We start from the raw sequence: 27,756 nt of genomic DNA on the forward strand, positions 1-27,756 counted from the left end.
CTTGGTGGCGCAGTGGTTAAGAATCTGCCTGCCAACGCAGGGGACACAGGTTTGAGCCCTGGTCCAGGAAGATCCCACATGCCGTGGAGCAACTAAGCGTGTGCGCCACAACTACTGAGCCTGCATTCCAGAGGCCGCAAGCCACAACTACTGAGCCCACGTGCCACAACTACTGAAGTCCGTGCACCTAGAGCCCGTGCTCTGCAACAGGAGAAGCCACCGCAATGAGAAGCCCGCGCACCGCAACAAAGAGTAGCCTCTGCTCGCCGCAACTAGAGAAAAGCCCGTGCACATCAATGAAGACCCAACGGAGCCAAAAATAAATAAATTAATTAAAAAAAATACTAAACTTTATTGCTTTAAATAAATAAATAAAAATAAAATATGAATAACTGGCCAACAGAAATGACTATTTTTTGTGAAATCTCTATATACTATTTTTGCCAAATTTATGTATTTTTGAGCAAAGATGAAGTAAAATACTTACTTCATGACCAAAAATGACAGGGCAAAGCGAGCTGAAAAACAGAATACGACTTATAAATTCTAACTTACATTTCAGTGATACACTAGAAGATCTACTTTACAATTTGCTTAACTTGCTTTCTTTAGCATCAAAATAGTAAAAAATAAAAAATGTACATCTCCTCAAACAACTCAAGAAATTTTATTCTAACAGTAAATTTATCAAAATTCTTGGTGAATCTACAAAGGGAAGAATGTTTTAAAAAGTGTGCCTGTGTAAGGGAGACAGGACACTTGTAAAGCATTTATATTACTAGCCTTTAAAATGCATCATAGGGACTTCCCTAGCGGTCCAGTGGTTAAGACTCCACGCTTCCAATGCAGGGGGCGCGGGTTCAATCCCTAGTCAGGTAACTAAGATCCCTCATGCCACATGGAGCGCCACAAAAAAAAAAAAAAAAAAAAGATCATAATCATGGTCTTCTACTTTAGGCTTTAGGATACAGAATTATATTATATTTTACATGAATAGACATCTTTAGACCTGTGCAGCCAAGTCACTGAAAGAAGGAGACTAAAGGGTGAACTGAGTACATAATAAAGGGATAAAATTTCATTTTTTCAGTTCAAAGAATCAGAATAAATAAGCCCATATATGAATATATAAAGTATTATGTTGAACATAAAGAAGTAGTTCCCATTTATCAATAGTATAAACAGGAACAAAAAGGACAGGGAGGAAGAGATATAATCAGAGTTAACTGTGAATCATTATCCCTGTTAATACATGTCAACACAGAAGTTGGTGTCCTGCCACTTCCCCTTGGCAGTCATTGTTCAGCGTGCTCCTGCATGATCACTGCTGGCCTCCTACCAAGCACCTGCACCTGTCTGCCAAAGGGCTTTCTCTGGCCGCAGAAGCATCATCAGCAGGCAGGCTGGGCAGGCCAGAAGTGCTAGGGTGTCTAATATTCTCAGGAGCAGCCCCAAATCTAGGCCCTTAGATGGAAAAATACTGAGGCTAGCTCTACAGTCAAGTGTCCCAGAGGCCTCAGAAGGATTAAGCCTTTATTAAGCCTCCATTAAGGTATCATACACTAACTGCCCTCCCTTCTCTGTCTCACTTCTTCATTCCCCTCCCAGTATTTCTGGGGATCACCTCCCAAAGAAACTACATTTATGCAAATCATTGCTTCTGAAGAAACCTAAACTAAAACAGCCTTCTATTGTCTTCTCCATTCTCTTTTCATAGGCCTCAATTTGTTAATCTAGCAAGGGTTGACAACATTTTTCCTAAAGGGCCGGAAAGTAAATAGTTTCAGTTTTACTGTCTGGGTCACAACTATCCAACTTTTGTCAAAGTCAACAATCAATAATTTGTAAATAAATGGGTGGGGCTGTGCTCTAATAAAAACTTTATTTACCAAAACAAGCAGCCTGCCTAGTTTGCCAACCCCTGCAAGATTCACAAATGGAGGACCATGAAAAATTCAAGTTTTGATGTTGGAATCACAAACTTAGAACTAAAAGGTAAAAGCAAACTGTAGGAAGGAAACCCAGGTTTTTCATACTAACTTATCTTCCTTAAGTATGACAGAAGAAGGACCACTGCAAATGTTCCATTTTTATTTATGACCGGTAAGAGGTACCAATCAAAGAGGTGTTTTGGTCCTCAACCAGGGTGTTCCTTGGCCACTTGCTACAAACCACTCACCACTCCATCATTTATCCCCAGATCACATCGCCACCCTAGCTCAGAACACCCTCTCTCCCAGGGTGGGTTTGGATGGCCATCTATTCAAAGGACATCTTTGAGGGTTTAAGGACAAAGAACCACTGAGGAACGCTATACTTTTCCCAGCTTGCTAATTAACATATTAAAGGCAGAAAGAAAAACTGTTAAATTCTCCTCAAGCCCAAAGCCTAGGTGAAGAGAAAAGCGTGACAAGATCAATTTTTCTAATACAATGAACTTCAAAACCTCAGTTCTTTACCTGTTTGGTACAGCTACTATTCGGTCTCTCTCATTTTCTCCTATTTCTTCAAAATTATCCAAAAATTTGTCAAAATATTTCAAAATAACAGCACATTGTGTTAATTATGTTAAGTACATCATGAAATCTCATTTAATCTTCAGAACAACATTCTGAGGCAGGTATTATTATTTCTACTTTAAGAAGATAACAACATTCTGAGGCAGGTATTATTATTTCTACTTTAAGAAGATAAAAATGAAGGAGAAATTAACATGCCCCAGATCACATTGGAAGTGGCTGAAGCAAGATTCTAACTCAGGTTTATCTTCTAGAAAAGGCTCGTCATCACTAAAGCAAAAACGCCTCCACACTGCTTCTTCTCTACTGCAGGGCAATAACACGGAAATAAAAAAATATTCTGAAATACTTATCAATAGTAAGTGACTTCGATGTGAACCTATTTCTTGCTTTTTAAAAGTAAACAAACGACCCCCTACACACAAGTAGTTGAAATGACTTTGTAATTCACTGTCCCATGACTCTTCTGTTAAGTAACCAGATTGTGTGATATAGTAAATTTTCCTTATTGTTTCAACTAGAGATCAGCAAACTTATCTGTAAAGGTACAAACACATAAATATCTGTGAGCCATTCTCTATCGCATCTACTCAACTCTGCCCCTGTAGCTCAAAAGCAGTCAGAGACTATGTAAATGAACAAGTGTGACTGTGTTCCAATAAAAGTTTACTTATGGATAGCAAAATTTGAACTTCATGTAGTTTTGTGTGTCATGAAATATTCTTTTAATTTTTTTCAGCTATGAAAAAATGTAAAAACCACTCAGCTTACAGGCTGTACAAAAATGGGTGATTAGCTGGATTATATCTCTTCCACCTTGTCCTTTTTGTTTGTTCCTATTTATACAATTGACAAATGTAAAATACTTCTTTATATTCAACATAATACTTCATATATTCATATATGGCCTTATTTATTCTGATTCTTTGAATTGAACTGAAAAAATGAAATTTTATCCCTTCTTTAAATATTATGTACGCAGTTCACCGCTTAGTCCTCCTTCTTTCAATGACTTGGCTGCACAGGTCTAAAGATGTCTAATGAATTGTAATTTGCAAACATTTTGACTAGTTTTCAGTTACTGGTAGCCAAGAGCACTCCCAACATGCACATGATAAAATAAAACTTGAGATAACCTCATACATACTTGACAATGAGTTTAAACAGGTTTTCTTCAGATTGAATCTCCTGGATGGCATAAAGGTCCTTAAGTGAGAACTCCATCAATGTTCCATGCTTACATCCATCCTCGGAAGCTTTTGTTTTCTGTCCTTTGCTATTGCTAACAGAATTTGCTTCAATGTACAAAAGGAACATGCATTTGTCATTCTTATTTCGAGAACCTGTAAATTTCAAAGTATGATACACAATAATTGGTATTTTCATTTTCCCTACAAAGATTCAAGTAGAATGTAGAAGAAAGGCATGGTGAGCTATAAATAAACTTTTATTTTAGAGGAAAAGTTTCACCTATATAAGAATCAAGTTCTTTAAATTAATGGAAATTCAGAAGTATCTTAAAAAGGGAAAAGATGAATGCTGACAAACTACTGAGGGACAATCGAATTGAGGAAAGTTATACCACACCTTCCTCAGCATTTGAGACTTTGACAACTCCAGTGATAGTGACTGTGTCTCCTGGGACACAGCTATCCACAAGATCGTGAACAAGCTCACATTCTATTGTTCGTGGAATCCGACCTGCTTCTCGCTGATCATCAGACATCAACTCCTGGATTCTAAAAAGTTAAACAATTTTCAGTCAGTACATATACTGACTTTGGGTTATTTTGTCAACATATTAACTATTCAGGGTCCACATGGTGCTGAGCTAGATAAAGGGCAGTTAGTTTAAAAAAAAAAAAAAAAAAGAGAAAGTTCAATGGTACATCTAAAACTACTTCAGCAATTTCCAATTAAAGATGGCAGAATGGGCACATGCATTTGCCTACCTTCCCTCTAAAGTGTCCACCAAAATAACAGTCACTAAAAGAGTGAAGAGAAGTTTTGGGGCATGCAGAGGTGCCATCAACAAATAAGAGCTATTAATGAAATTTTATAAAACAGCAAATGGGAAAGTATTGATGGACAAAATAAAATGAATTCCAGAATACACACGGGAAAAATTTACAAGGGTACAAGAGAAGTGGGAGCCAATGTTCTCAGCCCTAGAGAGGCTTCTAAGTTGGAGGTGGCAGGAATGGAGAGTGGGAGCAGATGGCTGAAATAAAACAGGATAATCAACTGAAAGACAAGTCGCAGAATAGCTGTTCAGAAATTATTTGGAAGGTGGGTGGATAGGTGGGTAGGAGAAGAATGAGGGCATCCCAGGAAAGCCATCAGGCTTCCCCACCTGGCAAAAACCAGAGCACTGTTTTTTTTTTTTTTTTTATAAATTTATTGATTGATTGATTGATTTTTGGGTGTGTTAGGTCTTCGTTTCTGTGCGAGGGCTTTCTCTAGTTGCGGCGAGCGGGGGCCACTCTTCATCGCGGTGTGCGGGCCTCTCACTATCGTGGCCTGTCCTGTTGCATAGCACAGGCTCCAGACGCGCAGGCTCAGTAGTTGTGGCTCACGGGCCCAGTTGCTCCATGGCATGTGGGATCTTCCCAGACCAGGGCTCGAACCCGTGTCCCCTGCATTGGCAGGCAGATTCTCAACCACTGCGCCACCAGGGAAGCCCCAGAGCACTGTTTTAAGGAAACAGAGCCATCTACTCTATGAGGGGAACTAAGGTGTCCAGAGAGGATATCAGAGCTCCAGCATAAGCCTCCTCATTCTGGCATTTGAGGAGCCCAAGCCAAATTCAAAAACACATTCATAAAGCAAAATCTGGTAGTCAAAACCCTACCCTCTATCCAGGGATGAGGCTTTTTGAAGAAAAACTCCTACCTAAAAAATAGCAAAGGAAACCTATCCTACCTACTCCAAATAATTTCTCATTCCTCATCAGATATTTGAGGACGAAATGGCAATAATTAAAGAAGGAGAAGAGCATTAAAAACAAAGAAAAAACTGCTTAAGAGTTTCTGAGAAAATGTTACCATCATAAAACAAGAATGAGCTGCTATGAAAAAGAAACTATTGGAAAACAAGTGTGAGATCAGAAAAATTAAAGACATGTATATAAAAATCAAACACTTATAGAAGGGATACAAGCAAAAGCCAAAAAAGTCTAGAAAAGAGCATAAAGAAAACAAAGGGTGAAGGACAAACAACTAAATGGATACACCTGATAAGAAGCCCAAAGAGAGAAAACAGAAAATAGATATTCTAGAGTTGAAGGGCCAATCAGTATCAAGCAGGATGAAGACACGATTAGATAGACTCAGACGTTTTCAGAACACCATGGATAAAAAGATGACGAAGAGTAGGAAAAGTGCTAAACAACAAAGTTATAGTCCAAATATGAAGCATATTAAAATATGGGATAATTCAGTGGAGTATAAGAAAAGAATCCATTTTGATTTTGATGCTTGGATCATTTTCCTTTAAGGGGCAAAAAGCCAACAAAACAAAACAACCCAGTGACACAAATTACATTTCTTTCTCTTGGCATCTGATCACCTGACTTGATTCTTTGTTGAACAATATTTACGTTATCATAAAAATGTAAGTGCTGTTTGTTGGTTTCATTAGATACGACCTATGAATAAAACATGGAAGATAATTCTCATTAGAAAACAGAAATAAACCTTGACAATTTAAAAGTAACGTCATACAGAAAAAAGTCTAGAGGTGGAAGGGGGAGAAGGGACAGCAGGTACCATGTCTCTAACATCCTCAGCTCACAGAGTGGATGAGTAAAGTGAAGGAATAGACATAAGAATGTTATCTAGAATTATGTATAAGGCAACAAGAAGTTGTGGGAACTGTGGCCTTCTATGCTGATTGACTTTTTAAAAACATACACATTACTTTAAAACTTTTTAATTTAATCACTTAAATGATGAATGTAAGTACAAACCCTGCTCCATGGTTACCCACTACTTTCACCCTCAATGCATATTTAAACACTGGCGAACTGCAATGAGAAGTGTCAGAGTGACACAACATGCTAAGGTCACCTTGCTTTAAAAAAGTATATTTTTAGGGACTTCCCTGCTGGTGCACTGGTTAAGAATCCACCTGCCAATGCAGGGGACACGGGTTCGATCCCTGGTCCGGGAAGATCCCACATGCCGTGGAGCAACTAAGCCTGTGCGCCACAACTACTGAGCCTGCTCTCTAGAGCCTGCGAGCCACAACTACTGAAGCCCGCATGCCTAGAGCCCGTGCTCCACAACAAGACAAGCCACCGCAATAAGAAGCCGGCACGCTGCAACAAAGAGTAGCCCCCACTCGCCAGAACTAGAGAAAGCCCGCACGCAGCAACAAAGACCCAAAGCAGCCAAGAAAAAAAAGGAAAAACAGTATACTTTTTGACTTTTCTTATTAAAAGAACACATATTTCTATGTGTCACCTTTGTAAAAATTTAAAAACACAGATAAACAGAAAGAAGAAAATAACAATTACTTTCATCTCACCTCCCAGACAGTATACTCTCAACATGTTTTTGTATTTACCAGTGTTTTTTTTTTTTTAAATAAAGTCAGTATTGTACAGTAGAGAACATTCTGTGACCTGCTTTATCACTAACTTCATTGTAAACATTTTTGGATGTCATTTCAAAACACTCTCCTACATCATCATAATTAATGGCTACACAATAATTCATAGTATCATCCTTTTTATAATATTTTCTTCAGATGTTTAGGTTATTCTCCATTTTTGGTTATCAACACTGTGAAAACATACTTTCAGCAAGCTATTTCTGCACATACTGTGACTGTCTTCATCAGGTGAACTTATAGAACTGGGACTGCTGCAACTGTTAAGGCTTCCGATTCTGATATACACAATAAAGCTGTCACCTTGACTCATCCAAACATTTCAATGCACTAGTTGAGAAACAATAACTTAATTCCTTATGGCCATCCAAGCTAGGGCTCAGAAAAAACTGAAACTGAATTTACTGTATATGGCAGGAAGGAGGCTTTTCTTCTAGGGCAAAAAATCATTTTATATACCTATATAGTAATAGAATAAAACAATTAATTATGTAAGCTAATATTGCATTAACGAAGTTTTACTATAACTAACTCATTTAAAATGAACCTGAGCAATACCTTACTTTTAAAAACTCAAGAAAAGGATTTAAATGTCCTCCTTTTCTCAGTCATCTATCCCTAAGTTTGATTTCCTAATATTAGGAGATGATCATTCAAACCCAGTTAAAATATTTAAGCCTATTTTTAGTCTGTTTTTACCTGAAAACAAAGAAATTTTGTTCAAATAATTAAGTCACTCTGAATCTTCTATGCATCTACTGTGAACCTTATAGCACCTTTAAGGCCCTCACCACCCCCTTCAGTGGTGAAAGTGCTATAGACATGGGCTGGAAACCAGGCTCCCCCACATGATCACACTCAAGAGCTTTAAACATTTCATCTTTTATAAAATGGAGTGTCTGTAAAGATCTCAGCATAGTGCACAGTTAATTATTGTATATATTGGTCTTGGTTTTTATAGGGCATTAGGAGGTCAAGCTAGGACAGGGCTTGGTAGCAATCTACTTCACTTTTCCCCTATGTTCTTAGTTTTCAAAGACCATCTGTTTCAGCCAAGTTTCCTGGATAGCACCCTGACTTCAAAACTACCCATTATTTTATATTTAGGGATAAGTTATGGGACTACAGCCAGAAAAAAATGGAATAAATTGTTAAAAATATACACAGAGAAAACTATCTGACTTTAAAAAAAACCCAGTTTTTTTTAATCACCTATAGAAAATGTCTCATGGATATTGTGAACATAAAATGAAACATATCTATTTCTAAGGGATTCTCTATTTTAAAACTTCAAAACAATATTATTTCTAGGATATCACATTATGGAACGAAACATACAGCTTTGCTTATATATACATCCAATTCAATGAGTCACATAAATGAGATATAAAATGATTTCCCAATAGCAAAAGGACATAATACTTGCACATTAAATCCTTTCTGGAATCTGATAGAAAACAAATCTCAAATAAAGACAATTGTCACTCCAACACATAACTCTGCACCAAGTAAACCTTTTACTATATACTTTATCACAATCTACAGATAAGAATCAAAGTATAATACAGGAATACTGTAGATTTACTTGGCAGTATGAGAGCTCTAAAACCTGCCTTTTATTTAATAGTCTGATTGCTTACTTGATTGACTGCCAGTCCATCGTAGCTGTGAGAGGAGAGCTTCGGAGAGCAGTAAATGACTTCCCTCGACATGCAGGCACAGGACACTGCAACAAGATTAATTCGCATTTAAATTTTGATAAACTACAATCATATCTCAGGAAAATTCAAGTTAAAATGCTTCATTTAGTATTGGTTTAAAAGTTGGTCCCAGAATGGTATTAAAGGAAGATGAACTAAAAGCCGCAATGACTTTCTATTTCCTTCTGTACTGATTTTGTTTTTGAGGCACTTTTTCAGCTGGTCCCTCTTGATGACTGCTCTTATTCTTTCTGCTGTGGGTATGCAAGTCTCTTTACACACCTGTCACACCAAGCACTTATTCCTTCCTTTGTGCCCAAGTAGTCTCCCAATCCTTGAACATTCCCTTGTATCCTGTCCCACATACCCAGCCCCAATCCTCTCCTTTTCAAAAGCCTTTCCTGGGTCTTCTTTAATCCCCAATTCTCCTATCTAACCTCCTTTTGCACTGTTTGTATAGTATAATATTTATTGTACCACACAGGCAGTCCTCAACATGTAAGTCAGTTGTGTTCAAGTTTTCGTAAGTCATTTGTTTGCTGTTTGTACCTCAAGATGCATTTATAAATACAGAGACTGTGGCAGACTGTGTTTTCCAAATACGGTTGTAATAGTATCTCCCTTCAAACCTTTCTAGAACCTTGCCACTCCCCTATAAAGAGCTGGAGTCTAATTTCCCCCTCCTGGGATGTGGACAGGCTTGTGACTCACTCTGTAACCAACCGAATGTGACAGAGTAATGCTGCCTGACCTCTGAGGCTGCCTCAAAAGAGGCAAAGCCATTTCTGCCTGTCAGCTGGACCTCTGTCTCTTGAAGCTACTGGCAGTCATGTGAGCAGAATGAGCGTCCTGAGCTGCCATACTGTGTGCAAGAAGCCAAAACCAGCCCACATAGAAAGACAACGCGGAGGAGAGATGCTGGCCAGTGCCCAGTCAGTCCAGTCGCTTGTTGTTCCAGCTCCATAAGAGACCAAGAGCCAGAAGTACCCAAACAACCAGTTCTTCCAAACTCCTGACCCACAGACACCATGTGAAATAATAAAATGATTGTTGTTATTTTGAGCTACTAGGCCGTAGGGTGATTAGTTATGCAGCAATAGTGACTGGAACAACTGTCTTTCTGATCACTTTGATTCACTGAGGTTCAGACACGAGTAATCAAGTCAGCGTTACTACCTACTGTATTAGAGGGCATGGAAATACCTTGACAAAATAATGTTTACAGAAAATATCCAATTTAAATCAGGATTTAAATTCTGTCCTTGCCAGGGAATTCTCTGGAGGCCCAGTTGTTAAGACTGTGCTTTCACTGCTGAGGTCACAGGTTCAATCCCTGGTCAGGGAACTAAGATTCCACAAAACGAGCAGTGTGGCCAAAGGAAAAAAAAAAAAAATCTGGCCTCTCTGACCTAAAGGCAGTCCTGAATCTTAAGCCGAAATAGTAGGTGACACCCATTTACCAACACCATTGATTATTCAGAACCAATAGCTGAATCTAACGTACTCTGTTCTTCCTAAAAGAGAAGGAAGCCTTAGGAATTTCAATCTGAGTAAAAATGTAATAAATGTTAAACTTATTAAAGTCTAAGGATGATAAAGGCAACTCTGGAAAAGAAGAATTGGTATGGCAAGTCTTCCTACCTTATCAAAAGTTTAAATAAGGTCAATGTAAATAGGATTGTGTAGACCTGGTACAGGACCAGTGAAATAACACAGACTCACATGTCTACAGGAGCACAGTGTACTACAGATGATGTATTACACATCAGTAGAAACAGAGGGCTTAATTAATAAATGGTGACAACTGGCTTTCCACCTAAAAGAATAAAATTAGATCCTTAGCTTTATGCCATTCAAAAAATTAAATTTCAGATGGACGAAAGATCTAAATAGAAAAAACAAGACTTAAAAGTATTGGAAGAAAATGTAAGAGAGATATTTATAATGAGTGAGTGAGGGAGGCCTTCTTAAGCCATGCAGAAAATGTAAAAGTCATAGAAAAAAGACTGATCAATTTAACCATGTCAAAATGTATTGATAAAACTCTAAAACAAAAAATGTAGGGACTTCCCTGGTGGCACAGTGGTTAAGAATCTGTCTGCCAATGCAGGGGACACGGGTTCGAGCCCTGGTCTGGGAAGATCCCACATGCCACGGAGCAAGTGAGCCCGTGCGCCACAACTACTGAGCCTGTGCTCCAAAGTCCGTGAACCATAGCTACTGAAGCCCGCGCACATAGAGCCCGTGCTCCCCAACAAGAGGAGCCACCACAATGAGAAGCCTGCGCACTGCAACAAAGAGTAGCCCCTGCTCTCAGCAACTAGAGAAAACCCACGTGCAACAGCAAAGACCCAATACAGCCAAAAGTTAAATAAATGAATAAATAAATAAATTAAAAAAAAATTTACCACAAAGTTAAAAGATAAACTAAAGACTGGGAGAAAATATCTATAATGTAAGAAATCAGGGCTTCCCTGGTGGCGCAGTGGTTGAGAGTCTGCCTGCTAATGCAGGGGACGCGGGTTCGAGCCCTGGTCTGGGAGGATCCCGCGTGCCACGGAGCAGCTGGGCCCGTGAGCCACAGCTACTGAGCTTGCGCGTCTGGAGCCTGTGCCCCGCAAAGGGAGGGGCCGCGATAGTGAAAGGCCCGCGCACCGCGATGAAGAGCGGTCCCCGCACCGCAATGAAGAGTGGCCCCCGCTTGCCGCAACTGGAGAAAGCCCTCGCACGAACCGAAGACCCAACACAGCCAAAAATAAAATAAATAAATAAATAAAGTAGCTATAAAAAAAAAAAAAAAAAAAAAGAAATCAATGCTCAGTATCTAGAATTCATAAAGAACTCCTATCAATAGTATAAACAGAAAAATGAATAGAAAATTCAATAAAGAAAGAAACTGAATGGCCAATAAAGATGTGAAAAGATGCTCAAACATAACAGAAATCACAGAAATTCATATTAAAAATGTAATACCATTTTACACCCACCAGTCTGGCAAAAATTTAAAAACCTAACAATACCAAGTGTTAATGAAAATATGGGGAAATGGTAATCACTTGACACCACCAGCAGGGGTGTAAGTTGACACCAACATTCTGGAAAGTACTTTGGCAACATCTAAAAAAGTTAAAAATAAGCATAGCATATAACCGAGAAATTCCTCTGCTAAGGAGACATGTACAAGAATGTTCTCTGCAGCATTATTTGAAATTATGAAAAACTGGAAACAGCACAATGTCTGCCAAAAGCATGGATAAACAGTGGCTATTCATTTACTCCACCCGACAAATGAAAGAATTAGATATGTATTAAGATAGGTAGAACTCCAAAATAACCAAATGAAAAAAAGTTGTAATTTGTTACATTCAGTATATCATTTACGTAAACATAAACAAAACAAATCCTACATATATAGTCAAGTATGAAAATGTAGACTTGAGGAATACATGCTGATTTCAGAATAGTGGCTCTAGGGGTGGAACAAAGTTAATGGAACAGAGGAGGGAAACAAAGAGACTTTACCTTTATAACACTTAATATTTTTTGTTAAAAAAATTAGCTAAATATTTGCCAACTCATAATGCTAGTATACAGATATTAGTTGCATTATTCTCTACACTTTTCTATAGTTTTAAAATTTATAGTTTAAAAAAAAAGTTAACAAAAAAGGAATGCATCACTTTCCAACAGCAGAATAAAGGAAAGAAAATAATATGTGTACCTATTAAGTCAAAATATAAAAATATGAATGGAAAGAATACAAATTAACTTCAGGATAATGACTGTCTCTGGGAATGGTACAAGCAAGGGGTAAAAAAAGACAAAAGCTGTACCAGTAATGCTTTACCTCTTTCAAGATACAGCTGGAACTGGAAAAATGTAAATTCTGAGTGGTGGGTAGAGATGTTTTGATTATTTATTTTCTGTACCTTGAAGTATTTTATAATTAAAAAACTGAAAATAAACAATAAAAATAAGCTCTGTATTTAGAAACACTGGGAAATGTTTTCTGTAAATTGATTTGCCTTCTTTACCAAGATAAAGAAGGAAGTAGTTAAAGAACATGGTATCACCTTTGTGGGAAGATTATATTTTCCATCTGGAAGAGAAAAACTCTGAATTTCTCCACATGCAGAACAAAGAAAAGCCATCTTGGTACAAAGAGGCTTTATATTACTGACACGAACCACTGTCCCTCTCAGAGCAATGTATTTTCCATAGTAATTTGCTCGGACATTCTTGAGCTGTGTTAAGGGCTCATAGTTGTATACCCTAAAAACAAAAACAGGAACATATTTATCTATACATTTACAATGAGCAGAAAGGTGAGGTTGTCTGCATTTTCACAAGTCCCTTTTAGAAGCAATTATGGAATTCTCAAACCATATCACCCCCATATATATCAGGAATTTTACAAGTACTAAATCATTCTTAAAAATAAAAAAAGTTAAATCTTCCCTTTTCCTCTTGTCTCATTGGCTGTTCTCTAGGGAAAAAGGAAAAAAATAATGCCAAAAGGAAAGTCTCAGATTCAGCAACTTCTGAGTCTCCAACTTCTTTTTCAAGAAATGTTAGGAAATGTCTTTTTTAAATTCTAAGGAAAAAAAACCAAACAACCTTGATGATTACTTTATTCATCTCTTCTAATGAGAATTTAAAATCTTATAATACAATAAAAAGTTGAATTCAAGAAAAAATTTCATTTGTTCTCTGTGTTTAATAGAAATCTAATAATTTTAACAAAATTTAATCACACCACTTAGTGTATCACATGGATTATTAAAGGTAAATAGCAGGGTCTTGATAAGCATACATCCAAAATCAATGCTTACAAAAATTTGCAGGTTCACAAATCAACTTATTTGGGCAGAAAAAGCTTATTTCTATCACGATCTCTTCAAATTCAGCAGGTTCACTTGGGTGTGATGACCAATGAGTTAGCAAGAAACTCATATGCTTTTTACTGATTTCTTTGGCTTTATAAAATGAGGTTCTCACTCTTAAACAGTCTTTAATGCCTGTTTCTGAATAATAATTCAATATCAGCAAATTCCTCACCTTGTATGAATGTGTGGCACATTTACCATTGTTTCCCCATTTCTAGACAATCCTTCTTGGGCTTGTAACTCAGCTGCATGCCTTTCAAGATCCTTAGTTAACACCTACACAAGACAGACATTTACTCAAAAGTTTGAAAACAAGATATCTTCTTGAAGCAGAACTCTTTTATAGAGAATATGAAGTTAAGAATATAAACAGCTACCCACCACCTCCCATCAAGAGCCTCCCATCAAGCCTCTTAGATAGCCTCAACCACCAGAGGGCAGACAGCAGAAGCAAGAAAAACAACAATCCTGCAGCCTGTGGAACAAAAACCACATTCACAGAAAGACAGACAAGATGAAAAGGCAGAGGGCTATATACCAGATGAAGGAACAAGATAAAAACCCAGAAAAACAACTAAATGAAGTGGAGATAGGCACCCTTCCAGAAAAAGAATTCAGAATAATGATAGTGAAAATGATCCAGGACCTCGGAATAAGAATGGAGGCAAACATCGAGAAGATGCAAGAAATGTGTAACAAAGACCTAGAAGAATTAAAGAACAAACAAACAGAGATGAACAATACAATAACTGAAATGAAACCTACACTAGAACGAATCAATAGCAGAATAACTGAGGCAGAAGAACGGATAAGTGATCTGGAAGACAGAATGGTGGAATTCACTGCTGTGGAACAGACTAAAGAAAAAAGAATGAAAAGAAATGAAAACAGCCTAAGAGACCTCTGGGACAATATTAAATGCAACAACATTCACATTATAGGGGTCTCAGAAGAAGAAGACAGAGAGAAAGGACCAGAGAAAATATTTGAAGAGATTATAGTCGAAAACTTCCCTAACACGGGAAAAGAAATAGCCACCCAAGCCCAGGAAGCACAGCGAGTCCCATACAGGATAAAACAAAGGAGAAACACACCGAGACACATAGCAATCAAATTGGCAAAAATTAAAGACAAAGGAAAATTATTGAAAGCAGCAAGGGAAAAAAACCAAATAACATACAAGGGAACCCCCATAAGGTTTACAGCTGATTTCTCAGCAGAAACTCTACAAACCAGAAGGGAGTGGCATGATATACTTAAAGTGATGAAAGGGAAGAACCTACAACCAAGATTACTCTACCCAGCAAGGATCTCATTTAGATTCGATGGAGAAATCAAAAGCTTTACAGACAAGGAAAACCTAAGAGAATTCAGCACCACCAAACCAGCTCTACAACAAATGCTAAAGGAACTTCTCTAAGTGGGAAACACAAGAAAAGAAAAGGACCTACAAAAACAAACCCAAAACAATTAAGAAAATGGTCATAGGAACATACATATCAATAATTACCTTAAACGTGAATGGATTAAATGCTCCAACCAAAAGACACAGGCTTGTTGAATGGATACAAAAACAAGACCCATATATATGCTGTCTACAAGAGACCCACTTCAGACCTAGGGACACATACAGACTGAAAGTGAGGGGATGGAAAAAGCTATTCCATGCAAATGGAAATCAAAAGAAAGCTGGAGTAGCTATACTCATATCAGATAAAATAGACTTTAAAATAAAGAATGTTACAAGAGACAAGGAAGGACACTACATAATGATCAAGGGATCAATCCAAGAAGAAGATATAACAATTATAAATATATATGCACCCAACATAGGAGCACCTCAATACATAAGGCAACTGCTAACAGCTATAAAAGAGGAAATCAACAGTAACACAATAATAGTGGGGGACTTGAACACCTCACTTACACCAATGGACAGATCATCCAAAATGAAAATAAATAAGGAAACAGAAGCTTTAAATGACACAACAGACCAGATAGATTTAATTGATATTTACAGGACATTCCATCCAAAAACAGCAGATTACACTTTCTTCTCAAGTGCACACAGAACATTCTCCAGGATAGATCACATCTTGGGTCACAAATCAAGCCTCAGTAAATTTAAGAAAACTGAAATCATATCAAGCATCTTTTCTGACCACAACACTATGAAATTAGAAATGAATTACAGGGAAAAAACCGTAAAAAACACAAACACATGGAGGCTAAACAAAACGTTACTAAATAATCAAGAGATCACTAAAGAAATCAAAGAGGAAATCAAAAAATACCTAGAGACAAATGACAATGAAAACCCGACAATCCAAAACCTATGGGATGCAGCAAAAGCAGTTCTAAGAGGCAAGTTTATAGCTATACAAGCCTACCTCAAGAAACAAGAAAAATCTCGAATAAACAATCTAACCTTACACCTAAAGGAACTAGAGAAAGAAGAACAAACAAAACCCAAAGTTAGCAGGAGGAAAGAAATCATAAAGATCAGAGCAGAAATAAATGAAATAGAAACAAAGAAAACAATAGCAGAGATCAATAAAACTAAAAGCTGGTTCTTTGAGAAGATAAACAAAATTGATAAGCCATTAGCCAGACTCATCAAGAAAAGGAGGGAGAGGACTCAAATCAATAAAATTAGAAACGAAAAAGGAGAAATTACAACAGACACCGCAGAAATACAAAGCATCCTAAGAGACTACTACAAGCAACTCTACGCCAATAAACTGAACAACCTGGAAGAAATGGACAAATTCTTAGAAAGGTATAACCTTCCAAGACTGAACCAGGAAGAAACAGAAAATATGAACAGACCAATCACAAGTAATGAAATGGAAACTGTGATTAAAAATCTTCCAACAAACAAAAGTCCAGGACCAGATGGCTTCACAGGTGAATTCTATCAAACATTTAGAGAACAGCTAACACCCATCCTTCTCAAACTCTTCCAAAAAATTGCAGAGGAAGGAACACTCCCAAACTCATTCTATGAAGCCACCATCACCCTGATACCAAAACCAGACAAAGATACTACAAAAAAAGAAAATTACAGACCAATATCACTGATGAATATAGAGGCAAAAATCCTCAACAAAATACTAGCAAACAGAATCCAACAACACATTAAAAGGATCATACACCACGATCAAGTGGGATTTATCCCAGGGATGCAAGGATTCTTCAATATATGCAAATCAATCAATGTGATACACTATATTAACAAATTGAAGAAGAAAAACCATATGATCATCTCAATAGATGCAGAAAAAGCTTTTGACAAAATTCAACACCCATTTATGATAAAAACTCTCCAGAAAGTGGGCATAGAGGGAACCTACCTCAACATAATAAAGCCCATATACGACAAACCCACAGCAAACATCATTCTCAACGGTGAAAAACTGAAAGCATTTCCTCTAAGATCAGGAATGAGACAAGGATGTCCACTCTCACCACTATTATTCAACATAGTTTTGGAAGTCCTAGTCACGGCAATCAGAGAAGAAAAAGAAATAAAAGGAATACACATTGGAAAAGAAGAAGTAAAACTGTCACTGTTTGCAGATGACATGATACTATACATAGAGAATCCTAAAAATGCCACCAGAAAACAACTAAAGCTAATCCATGAATTTGGTAAAGTTGCAGGATACAAAATTAATGCACAGAAATCTCTTGCATTCCTATACACTAATGATGAAAAATCGGAAAGAGAAATTATGGAAACACTCCCATTTACCATTGCAACAAAAAGAATAAAATACCTAGGAATAAACCTACCTAGGGAGACAAAAGACCTGTATGCAGGAAACTATAAGACACTGATGAAAGAAATTAAAGATGATACCAACAGATGGAGAGATATACCATGTTCTTGGATTGGAAGAATCAATATTGTGAAAATGACTATACTACCCAAAGCAATCTACAGATTCAGTGCAATCCCTATCAAATTACCAATGGCATTTTTTACGGAACTAGAACAAATCATCTTAAAATTTGTATGGAGACACAAAAGACCCTGAATAGCCAAAGCAGTCTTGAGGGAAAAGAGCAGAGCTGGAGGAATCAGACTCCCTGACATCAGACTATACTACAAAGCTACAGTAATCAAGACAATATGGTACTGGCACAAAAACAGAAACATAGATCAATGGAACAAGATAGAAAGCCCAGAGATAAACCCATGCACCTATGGTCAACTAATCTATGACAAAGGAGGCAAAGATATACAATGGAGAAAAGACAGTCTCCTCAATAAGCAGTGCTGGGAAAACTGGACAGCTACATGTAAAAGAATGAAATTAGAATACTCCCTAACACCATACACAAAAATAAACTTAAAATGGATTTGAGACCTAAATGTAAGACCGGACACTATAAAACTCATAGAGGAAAACGTAGGAAGAACACTCTTTGACATAAATCACAGCAAGATCTTTTTTGATCCACCTCCTAGAGTAATGGAAATAAACACAAAAATAAACAAATGGGACCTAATGAAATTTGAAAACTTTTGCACAGGAAAGGAAACCATAAACAAGACGAAAAGACAACCCTCAGAATGGGAGAAAATATTTGCAAACGAATCAATGGACAAAGGATTAATCTCCAAAATATATAAACAGCTCATTCAGCTCAATATTAAAGAAACAAACAACCCAATCCAAAAATGGGCAGAAGACCTAAATAGACATTTCTCCAAAGAAGACATACAGATGGCCAAGAAGCACATGAAAAGATGCTCAACATCACTAATTATTAGAGAAATGCAAATCAAAACTACAATGAGATATCACCTCACACCAGTTAGAATGGGCATCATCAGAAAATCTACAAACAACAAATGCTGGAGAGGGTGTGGAGAGAAGGGAACCCTCTTGCACTGTTGGTGGGAATGTAAATTGATACAGCCACTGTGGAGAACAATATGGAGGTTCCTTAAAAAACTAAAAATAGAATTACCATATGATCCAGCAATCCCACTACTGGGCATATACCCAGAGAAAACCGTAATTCAAAAAGACACATGCACCCCAATGTTCACTGCAGCACTATTTACAATAGCCAGGTCATGGAAGCAACCTAAATGCCCATCGACAGACGAATGGATAAAGAAGTTGTGGTACATATATACAATGGAATATTACTCAGCTATAAAAAGGAACGAAACTGAGTCATTTGTTGACACGTGTATGGATCTAGAGACTGTCATACAAAGTGAAGTAAGTCAGAAAGAGAAAAACAAATATCGTATATTAACGCATGTATGTGGAACCTAGAAAAATGGTACAGATGAATCAGTTTGCAGGGCAGGAATAGAGACACGGATGTAGAGAACAAACGTATGGACACCAAGGGGGGAAAACTGCAGTGGGGTGGGGATGGTGGTGTGCTGAATTGGGCGATAGGGATTGACATGTATACACTGATGTGTATAAAATTGATGATTGATTAAAAAAAAAAAAGAATATAAACAGTTCAGAACAGCATATTAACAGAACTCTAACTGCCCTTTAAAATTCTGATATTTAATTATGATTACTTATTTTATAGTGGATTATGTTTAACCTGGGGTTTTGCTGTCCTTGGACTGGAAAACTCCAGCATCCCTGTCTGCTACCTTCTGTGTCAACTAAACCTAGTATTAAAAGTCCTTACAGTAGCCCCCCAAAGCTATTCTGGATGGATTCTGGTGAAAAAATATTTTCTACTTCTCCAAATTCAGTGATTAAGATAAAGAAAATAAAGATGACTTTTGAAATAACCAATATTTACTTCCTTGGCATTTGACATTAAGTAAAATAAATATTTAACATCTACTTGTGTACAAAGCAGTATGCTGCCAGTCTGAAAAAATGAGATGCAAATATGCAGCTATAATTGCTACCATAAAGATTTACAGACAAAAAACCATGTGAGTTTTGAAAAGGGGTCATGAGAAAGGTTTCAGAGTGACAACTGAGTTAGGCCCAAGACATTTGGACATGTGAGGCAAGGGGCGTTCTATGCCAAATGGACAGCACGTGTAAGAATCCTAGAGGGAGCTTAGTTTAGCTGGATGGAAGTGAATTTAGGAGAGCAGGGAGAGGAAGTTGAACCAGGTTATGGAGGGCTTTCAATGCCACACAAAGGGTTTGGATATCATTTGGCAGGAAAGAGTCACCACAGTTTCCAAGGACAAATCGTGTTTTACCATGTATGGCAACAGTTAAGGAAAGATAATGAAGTCTTACGACAGAGGCTGTAAGCATGGAAAAGAGGTGGATTTAAGAGATATTTTAGAAATAGAAGTGAAAGGATGTGGTAGTTTAGACATGAAGAACTAATGAGATGGATTTCCCTGGTGGCGCAGTGGTTAAAAATCCACCTGCCAATGCAGGGGACACAGGTTCGAGCCCTGGTCCGGGAAGATCCCACACGCCGCGGAGCAACTAAGCCCGTGCGCCACAACTACTGAACCTGCGCTCTAGAGCCTGTGAGCCACAAGTACTGAGTCTGCACGCCACAACTACTGAAGCCCGTGCACCTAGAGCCTGTGCTCCGCAACAAGAGAAGCCACCGCAGTGAGAAGTCCATGCACCGCAACGAAGAGTAGCCCCTGCTTGCCGCAACTAGAGAAAGCCCGTGCGCAGCATAGAAGACCCAACACAGCCAAAAATAAATTAATTAATTAATTAATTAATTTAAAAAAACAAAAAAAACAAAAAAACTAATGAGCAAGAGGAGTCTGAAGACAACAGCCAAGGTCCCCAGCCTTGGGTCACTAGCAGTGTATACATCTTTGCAACGAATCTTTGTAATAAACCCTCACCTGGATACCCTGACCTCTTCTGCTCTATGTCCAGTCCTCAGTACCACTTTAAGACCCACCCTAAACCTCACCACGCCTATGAAGTCTTCCTCTGACAGGATAGCAACCTTTCAGTTCTAGCAAAAGTCTGTTGGTAGAAACTAAGAATCTTTTAGAGAAGTTACTGTTACTGTGAAATCTTCCTTTAAAATTTTGACAACAGTCTCACAAAATCAACACTTACCTGATGTATTGCCAGACCCATGCAAGCCAGGGTTTTCTCAGGTGTATCCCTTAATTCATTTGCTATATTTGGTATCAATTTAGCTATTTCGTCATCTTTTGTCAGTTCTTTAAAATCCACCAAAATACTTCCCTTTCTTTCTATTTCATCCTATAAAATATTAAGGTATGAAAATAATGATTGCTTTTTTACCATATATGAGCATTCAATCACATGCTTTGAAGAAGCATATAATGTTAATATAGTGATAATATCAGCTTATGCAGCTCAATAATAAAAAAAGAAACCCAATCAAAAAATGGGCGTAAGACCTAAATAAACATTTCTCCAAAGAAGACACACAGATGGCCAAGAAGCACCTGAAAAGATGCTCAACATCACTAATTATTAGAGAAACGCAAATCAAAACTACAGCGAGGTATCACCTCACACCAGTTAGAATGGGCATCATCAGAAAATCTACAAACAACAAATGCTGGAGAGGGTGTGGAGAAAAGGGAACCCTCTTGCACTGTTGGTGGGAATGTAAATTGATACAGCCACTATGGAGAACAGTATGGAAGTTCCTTAAAAAACTAAAAATAGAATTACCATATGACCCAGCAATCCCACTACTGGGCATATACCCAGAGAAAACCATAATTCAAACAGACACATGCACCCCAATGTTCACTGCAGCACTATTTACAATAGCCAGGTCATGGAAGCAACCTAAATGCCCATCGACAGATGAATGGATAAAGAAGATGTGGTACATATATACAATGGAATATTACTCAGCCATAAAAAGGAGCGAAATTGGGTCATTTGTAGAGACATGGATGAATTTAGAGACTGTCATACAGAGTGAAGTAAGTCAGAAAGAGAAAAACAAATATCGTATATTAACGCATACATGTGGAACCTAGAAAAATGGTACAGATGAACCGGTTTGCAGGGCAGAAATAGAGACACAGATGGAGAGAACAAACGTATGGACACCAAGGTGGGGAAAGTGGCGGGGGTGGGTGGTGGTGGTGGGATGAATTGGGAGATTGGGATTGACATGTATACACTAATATGTATAAAGCAGATAACTAATAAGAACCTGCTATATAGAAAATAAATAAAATAAAATTCAAAAATTAAAAAAAGAATGTGATAATAAGTACTATAAGTTTTGTGCCAAGCACAGTTCTAATATTTAAAATGTATTAACTTATTTATGTCTCTTAACAACCCTTTGTGGTAGGTATTAATAATACTCTCATACTCTAATGATAGATGAGAAAACACACAAAAGAAAGTAATTCACCAAAGTCCACACTGCTGGTAAGTGGGAAGCTAGCAGCTGGACCAAGGCAGTCCAGTGTCTATAACCACAATCACTAGCACCTCAAATACATTGTTCAATAAGATGACACATAAAGGTGGACTAGTAGCTTTGTTATACAAGAACTTTACCTTATCGTATAAATCAATACGCCTTGTGAAAAAGTTTTCAAATGCTTGAATCTTCTCAATAAAAGGAGAGCTGTCGCTGTAAACTAATCCAACAAATATGGCATCAGCACTAATAAAAATTACACACGTACAAGTATATTTTTCATGAGACAGAAGAAATAGTATATACATGGTAGATGACTTCTAACTGCTGTACAGTCTGATTACATTTAGATAAGAACTGGTATAGAATGTAAACATAAGATTCTAAAACAAGTTTAGGTCTGCATAATCTGAAATGCAGATAGGAAGTGTCTCTCTCTAAAAGCACCAATATCTGAAAATCTTTACATTGAGCTGTGACACATAGTAAGATCTACTAGTTCAAACAGCTTACATAATAAAGCGAAAACTTAAGCCACTAGCACAGGGAGATCAGCTCGGTGCTCCGTGACCACCTAGAGGGGTGGGATAGGGAGGGTGGGAGGGAGCCGCAAGAGGGAGGGGATATGGGGATATATGTATACGTATAGCTGATTCAGTTTGTTATACAGCAGAAACTAACACAACGTTGTAAAGCAATTATACTCCAATAAAGATGTTAAAAAATAAATAAATAAAATATGTTGAGGTTTAAAAAAATTTTTTTAAAGCCAAAGCTTAGCACACTAACTAAACTCTTACTTCTTTGCAAAGAAAATCCTACTAGTCCAAATAGCCATTTGTCAAATCCTTTCCTGAGATCAGGAGAGGCAGACTACCACTCGACTCTGGTCCCAAAACTGTAAAGTTATCTTCCACATTGTGAAGTTCTATAACATTTTTGAATTGGTCTCCCACAGAGAAACAGTACAATGAAGCAGTTCGGAAGTACAACTGGCCAAAGGCAACTTGTGAACTCCATTTTTAGGACCAGTCCAAAGATCACTTCTAGTATTCTGAGCTAACTGCTAGGGAAGTATTGTGGGTGTTGGTGGCTAATGCATCCTAAAGCAACAAAAGACACATCAACTATGAAACATAACATTTCTATGTACCAGAGAAAAACAGACTCTCAATATAGAAAACATTTGTAAAGCACTTCATTCATTCACAAAATGAATACTGAGTGCCCGGTATGGGGCAAGATCCTTGCCCTTAAGCAGTACAGTCCAGTGGGTAAAAAAAAACACAGATATACATAAACACAAAACCCATATCTCATAACAAGCATATGATACTATCAGAGCACAGGAAAGATGATTCTCCAAACCCATACAGACAGATGTATGATGTTAACTGATATTCTGGATTACAAAAAGGAGATTCCTTAACTATGTTTCTACACAAACTGTGCTGGTCATTGTCTCTTGGTTCCAAGCCTACTCTTCTATTTTCAGCTTTGTGATTCTTTGATCAAGATCTGCACAAGGCATTTCCCAGACTCCTGTAAGATTCTGCCAATTAGAGGCAACTTTAGAGACTGGCAGGTGGCAGGCAGGAAGGAATTTATTCTTGTTTCCAATTCTTTTCAGCATCTCTCCAGCTACAGAGGATAGCTACAGTTCTAGCCTCCAGCTCTAAGCACCAACCATGCCACTCTCCTGCCAGAACTACCAGCAGCAACCTGCTTATTAATTCGCCTCGGTGGTCTGAGCATAGCTCTGAAAGATATCCTTCAGAGGTCCAAGCACAGCTTTGTGGGGTGCCCCTCAAAGGTCAAAGCCACAGCTATGCTGTGGCTCCTCCTTTGAATTCTTAGGTTCTGATAACCTCAGCACTACTTATCTTTTGTTCCCTCAGGCATAAGGGTGGTTGTTGCTTTCCAAAGTTAACACTATCTGGGAGTTTACCTCAGTGTTCCCTTTTTGGTCCTTCAGTCTTCTATCTGTATACCTGATTCCCTGTATTAAATCCTCTTTCTGAAATACCTAGTGTGGTTTGTTTTTCTGACCAATAGAAAATGAAAAATTATGCTCTTGAAACATAAACATAATTCAATTGTTTGGGTGAACTAAGATTAAAGAAGAGGGGAGATATATATATACGTAAGCCAAATGAACAGTAATATGAGATGTAGCATCCAAAAAAAGTTAAGGAAAATAAGACTTATGGTACTTTTTGCACTTTTAACTCTACCTTCTGACAAATAAAGCTTCCAGCCTTTATATGGTATGAATTGATCCAACGTTGATTGTAGTAGCAAAGACTGTGGGGTTTGTTCTGAAAAAAACAAACAAACAAAACCACAAAAACAGAATACTAGGTTAATAGAAACAGAACATTTTTTTTTCCTATTTGCTTCTCCTTATAACAATGAGACCCTGACATGTTATTAATAGAATATCTAAGTTACAGATTTCAGTAAGAATTTTGGATATTAACATCCAAATATTACCTTAAGGGTAATGTCAAATAAAAGACAGACAAATTTGAGTTAAACTGCTTTTCATGACAGGCATGAACAGATTCCTTCACGAAGGAAAAAAAAATTGCACTACTGTTGGCCTCCCCTACCAGGATGTTTTCCTGTGGCTTTATTCACATCAGGTCTGTGCTCTAGTTCTCTCCATTTTCCTGAGAAGCTCCCACCACCTCTTCTTCTTTTCCAGTTTTGAAATCTTCCTCGTCCAAATCCTCTGCCTCTGTACTCTCCATTCATGTCTTTTAAAAGATAGAGATTAGGAAAGTCCTCATCAAAACTATAGGAGAAATAGTGCTCCTAAAAATGTATTAACATATTACTAAGAAAAATTAATATATATTCTAGTTTGAGACCAGCAATGTTGCACAGTATGGTACAAACCCCAAACACTCTGCAGTAATTCTTCTTATCTTCGTCTCTTTTTAAGGCATACCACAGATGTTTAACCAAGTATACTGAATGCTTATGCCTTTTCTTATTTTTGTCATGGGATTTATCATGGGATAAAAGTAAGAAAAGGTATAAGAAAAGGTACCATACCTGTTTTCATGGAACTCCCACAATAGAAATGAAAATAAGACAGATAATTAACTCTAAGATACCTCTGTAGTGTTGTGAGACTTATTACAGGGCAGCACTGGCTGCACATTATCCTGACCTGTGACATTAGGAATATATCATCATAGCTCCTTATATATAGACAATCCAGCTGTGCCATATCCACTTTTATCAGAGATACATGGATATCCTTTTTTTAAAAATTTATTTATTTTTTTTATTTTGGCCACACTGCGTGGCTTGAGGGATTTCAGTTTCCCGACCCAGGACACGGCAGTGAAAGCACCAAATCCTAACCACTAGACCACCAGGGAACTCCCTGGATATTCTTACATAGGCATCTAAGACAGATCTTTCTGGGGAAGCACAGGAGTGGGACGGGTACATACATGTTTCAACCTTTCTTTTCCTGTAGGGGCCAAAATGGAAAAAAAGTTAATTTTCCAGATTTAGAACGACTGTGCTAAAACGACAATGAAAGCAAGATCATTTCTAGGCCAATACTGATAGATGGGTTATTTGCAATTTTTAGATAAATTTGTTGAAATGCAATAAAGTTTTTCTGAAAGCATGTCCATATTTGTTAATATCATTTTGGGGGCTATTTATCCCTTCCTGCTTTTTTCTACTTTGTACATAGTGAGATACTCATTTTTAAAAATATTTTATTTTATTTTTTGCCTTGCCATGTGGCTTGCAGGATCTTAGTTCCCTGACCAAGGATCGAACCCGGGCCCACAGCAGTGAAAACGCTGAGTCCTAACCACTGGACCACCAGGGAATTCCCAAGATACTCATTTTTATTAAACTCAAACCCATAAAGATAGTTCCTGGTTGAGAATCAATAAATCAAAATATGTGATCTTTAAAAATGGGTTTTAAGGGGCTTCCCTGGTGGCGCAGTGGTTGAGAGTCCGCCTGCCGATGCAGGGGACACGAGTTCAAGCCCTGGTTCAGGAAGATCCCACCTGCTGCGGAGCAACTAAGCCTGTGTGCCACAACTACTGAGCTTGCGCTCTGGAGCCCGCAAGCCACAACTACTGAGCCCATGTACCACAAGTACTGAAGCCTGTGCGCCTAGAGCCTGTGCTCTACAAGAGAAGCCACCACAATGAGAAGCCTGCGCAATGCAACGGTCGCTGCAACTAGAGAAAGCCTGTGCACAGCAACGAAGACCCAACGCAGCCAAAAAAAATTTTTTTTAAATGGGTTTTAAAATAATTCATATAAGTAGAGCACAGGGCAGTGAAACCATACTGTATGATACTGTAAGGGTGGACATGAAATCATGCATTTGTCAAATCCCACGAAACTATACAACAAAAAGAGTGAATCCTAATGTAACTATGGATTTTAATAACAATGTATCAATTTTGGTCCATCAATTGCAACAAATGTATCACACTAATGCAAGATGCTAATAATGGGGGAACTGGGGGTGGGGGAAGGGAAGAGGACCTATATGGGAACTCTGTACTTTCTGTGCAATTTTTACGACAATAGTTGTAAACCTACAACTATTCTAAAAAATAAAGTCTGCTGAAGAAAATAGTTTACTAATACAACTCAATATCCAAAAAATGAACAGAGGACTTGAACAGACATTTTTCCAAAGAAGACTTAGAGATGGCCAAGAGGCACATGAAAAGATGCTCAACATCGTTAATCATCAGAGAAATGCAAATCAAAACCACAATGAGATATCACCTCACACCTGTCATAATGGCTATCGTCAAAAACACAACAAATAATAAATGTAGGGGAGGATGTGGAGAAAAGGGAACCCTAGTACACTGTTGGTGGGAATGTAAATTGGTGCAGCCAGTATGGAAAACAGTGTGGAGCTTCCTCAAGAAATTAAAAATAGGGACTTCCCTGGTGGCCCAGTGGTAAAGAATCTGCCTTCCAAGGCAGGGGACGCGGGTTCGATCCCTGGTCAGGGAACAAAGATTCCACATGGCGCGGGGCAACTAAGCCCCCATGCCACAACTACTGAGTTCGCGCACCTCAACTAGAGAGCCTGCATGCCGCAAACTACACAGCCCACACGCTCTGGAACCCGCGCGCCACAAATGAAAAGAAGAGAAAACACGCACGCCACAACTAGAGAGAAGCCTGCGCACCACAACGAAGAGCCCTCGCACCGCAACTAAGACCCGACACAGCCCCCCCCAAAAAATTTAAATGAAGTATAATCTATAAAAATTGAATCACTATGTTGTACACCTGAAACTAACATAACATTATAAATCAACTATACCTCAATAAAAGAAAATAGTTCATATCCTAAGGACAAAAATAAATAAGAATATATCCATAGACTGTAGTGCAATTCATTACAAGACAGAGTATCCGCATCTTTATTTAAAGCGATTTAAATTAGTATATAAGTTAATAACAAGTTCATGTTATGGGCACTAACAGGGCTTTGATAATCATCTAGACCACACCATACGTTAAGAAACTGAAGACCAGAGAAATTACGCGAACTGATCAAGATCAAAGTTGTCTGTTGACAGTACTGAGCTCAAACTTCGTCTCCACATTCCCAAGCTGAAGTGCTCCTTCGACAATGCTACGTGCCGTATCTTTTTCAAACGAGGT

At 37.9% G+C, this 27,756-nt stretch overlaps 1 protein-coding gene across 2 annotated transcripts in view; it reads right to left on the reverse strand.

Annotated features, from left to right (window-relative positions):
- MCM8 (minichromosome maintenance 8 homologous recombination repair factor) overlaps positions 1–27,756 on the reverse strand; it is a 43,806-nt gene that overhangs the window by 15,636 nt on the left and 414 nt on the right. The window contains exons 2-11 of one of the 2 annotated variants that reach the window (XM_007191721.2): positions 24,687–24,833; positions 24,309–24,392; positions 22,212–22,294; positions 20,769–20,918; positions 13,889–13,992; positions 12,904–13,102; positions 8,771–8,856; positions 4,107–4,258; positions 3,667–3,862; positions 488–518 (exon numbers count right to left, since the gene is read on the reverse strand). In XM_007191721.2, coding sequence (XP_007191783.2) covers positions 488–518; positions 3,667–3,862; positions 4,107–4,258; positions 8,771–8,856; positions 12,904–13,102; positions 13,889–13,992; positions 20,769–20,918; positions 22,212–22,294; positions 24,309–24,392; positions 24,687–24,831 — 1,230 coding nt within the window. In that variant the 5' untranslated portion in view covers positions 24,832–24,833. The remainder of the gene's footprint in view (positions 1–487; positions 519–3,666; positions 3,863–4,106; positions 4,259–8,770; positions 8,857–12,903; positions 13,103–13,888; positions 13,993–20,768; positions 20,919–22,211; positions 22,295–24,308; positions 24,393–24,686; positions 24,834–27,756) is intronic. The other variant, XM_057530055.1, reaches the window with a different exon arrangement.

This window comes from Balaenoptera acutorostrata, chromosome 15 (genome assembly GCF_949987535.1).
Source record: "Balaenoptera acutorostrata chromosome 15, mBalAcu1.1, whole genome shotgun sequence".
NCBI classification, from domain to species: domain Eukaryota; kingdom Metazoa; phylum Chordata; class Mammalia; order Artiodactyla; family Balaenopteridae; genus Balaenoptera; species Balaenoptera acutorostrata.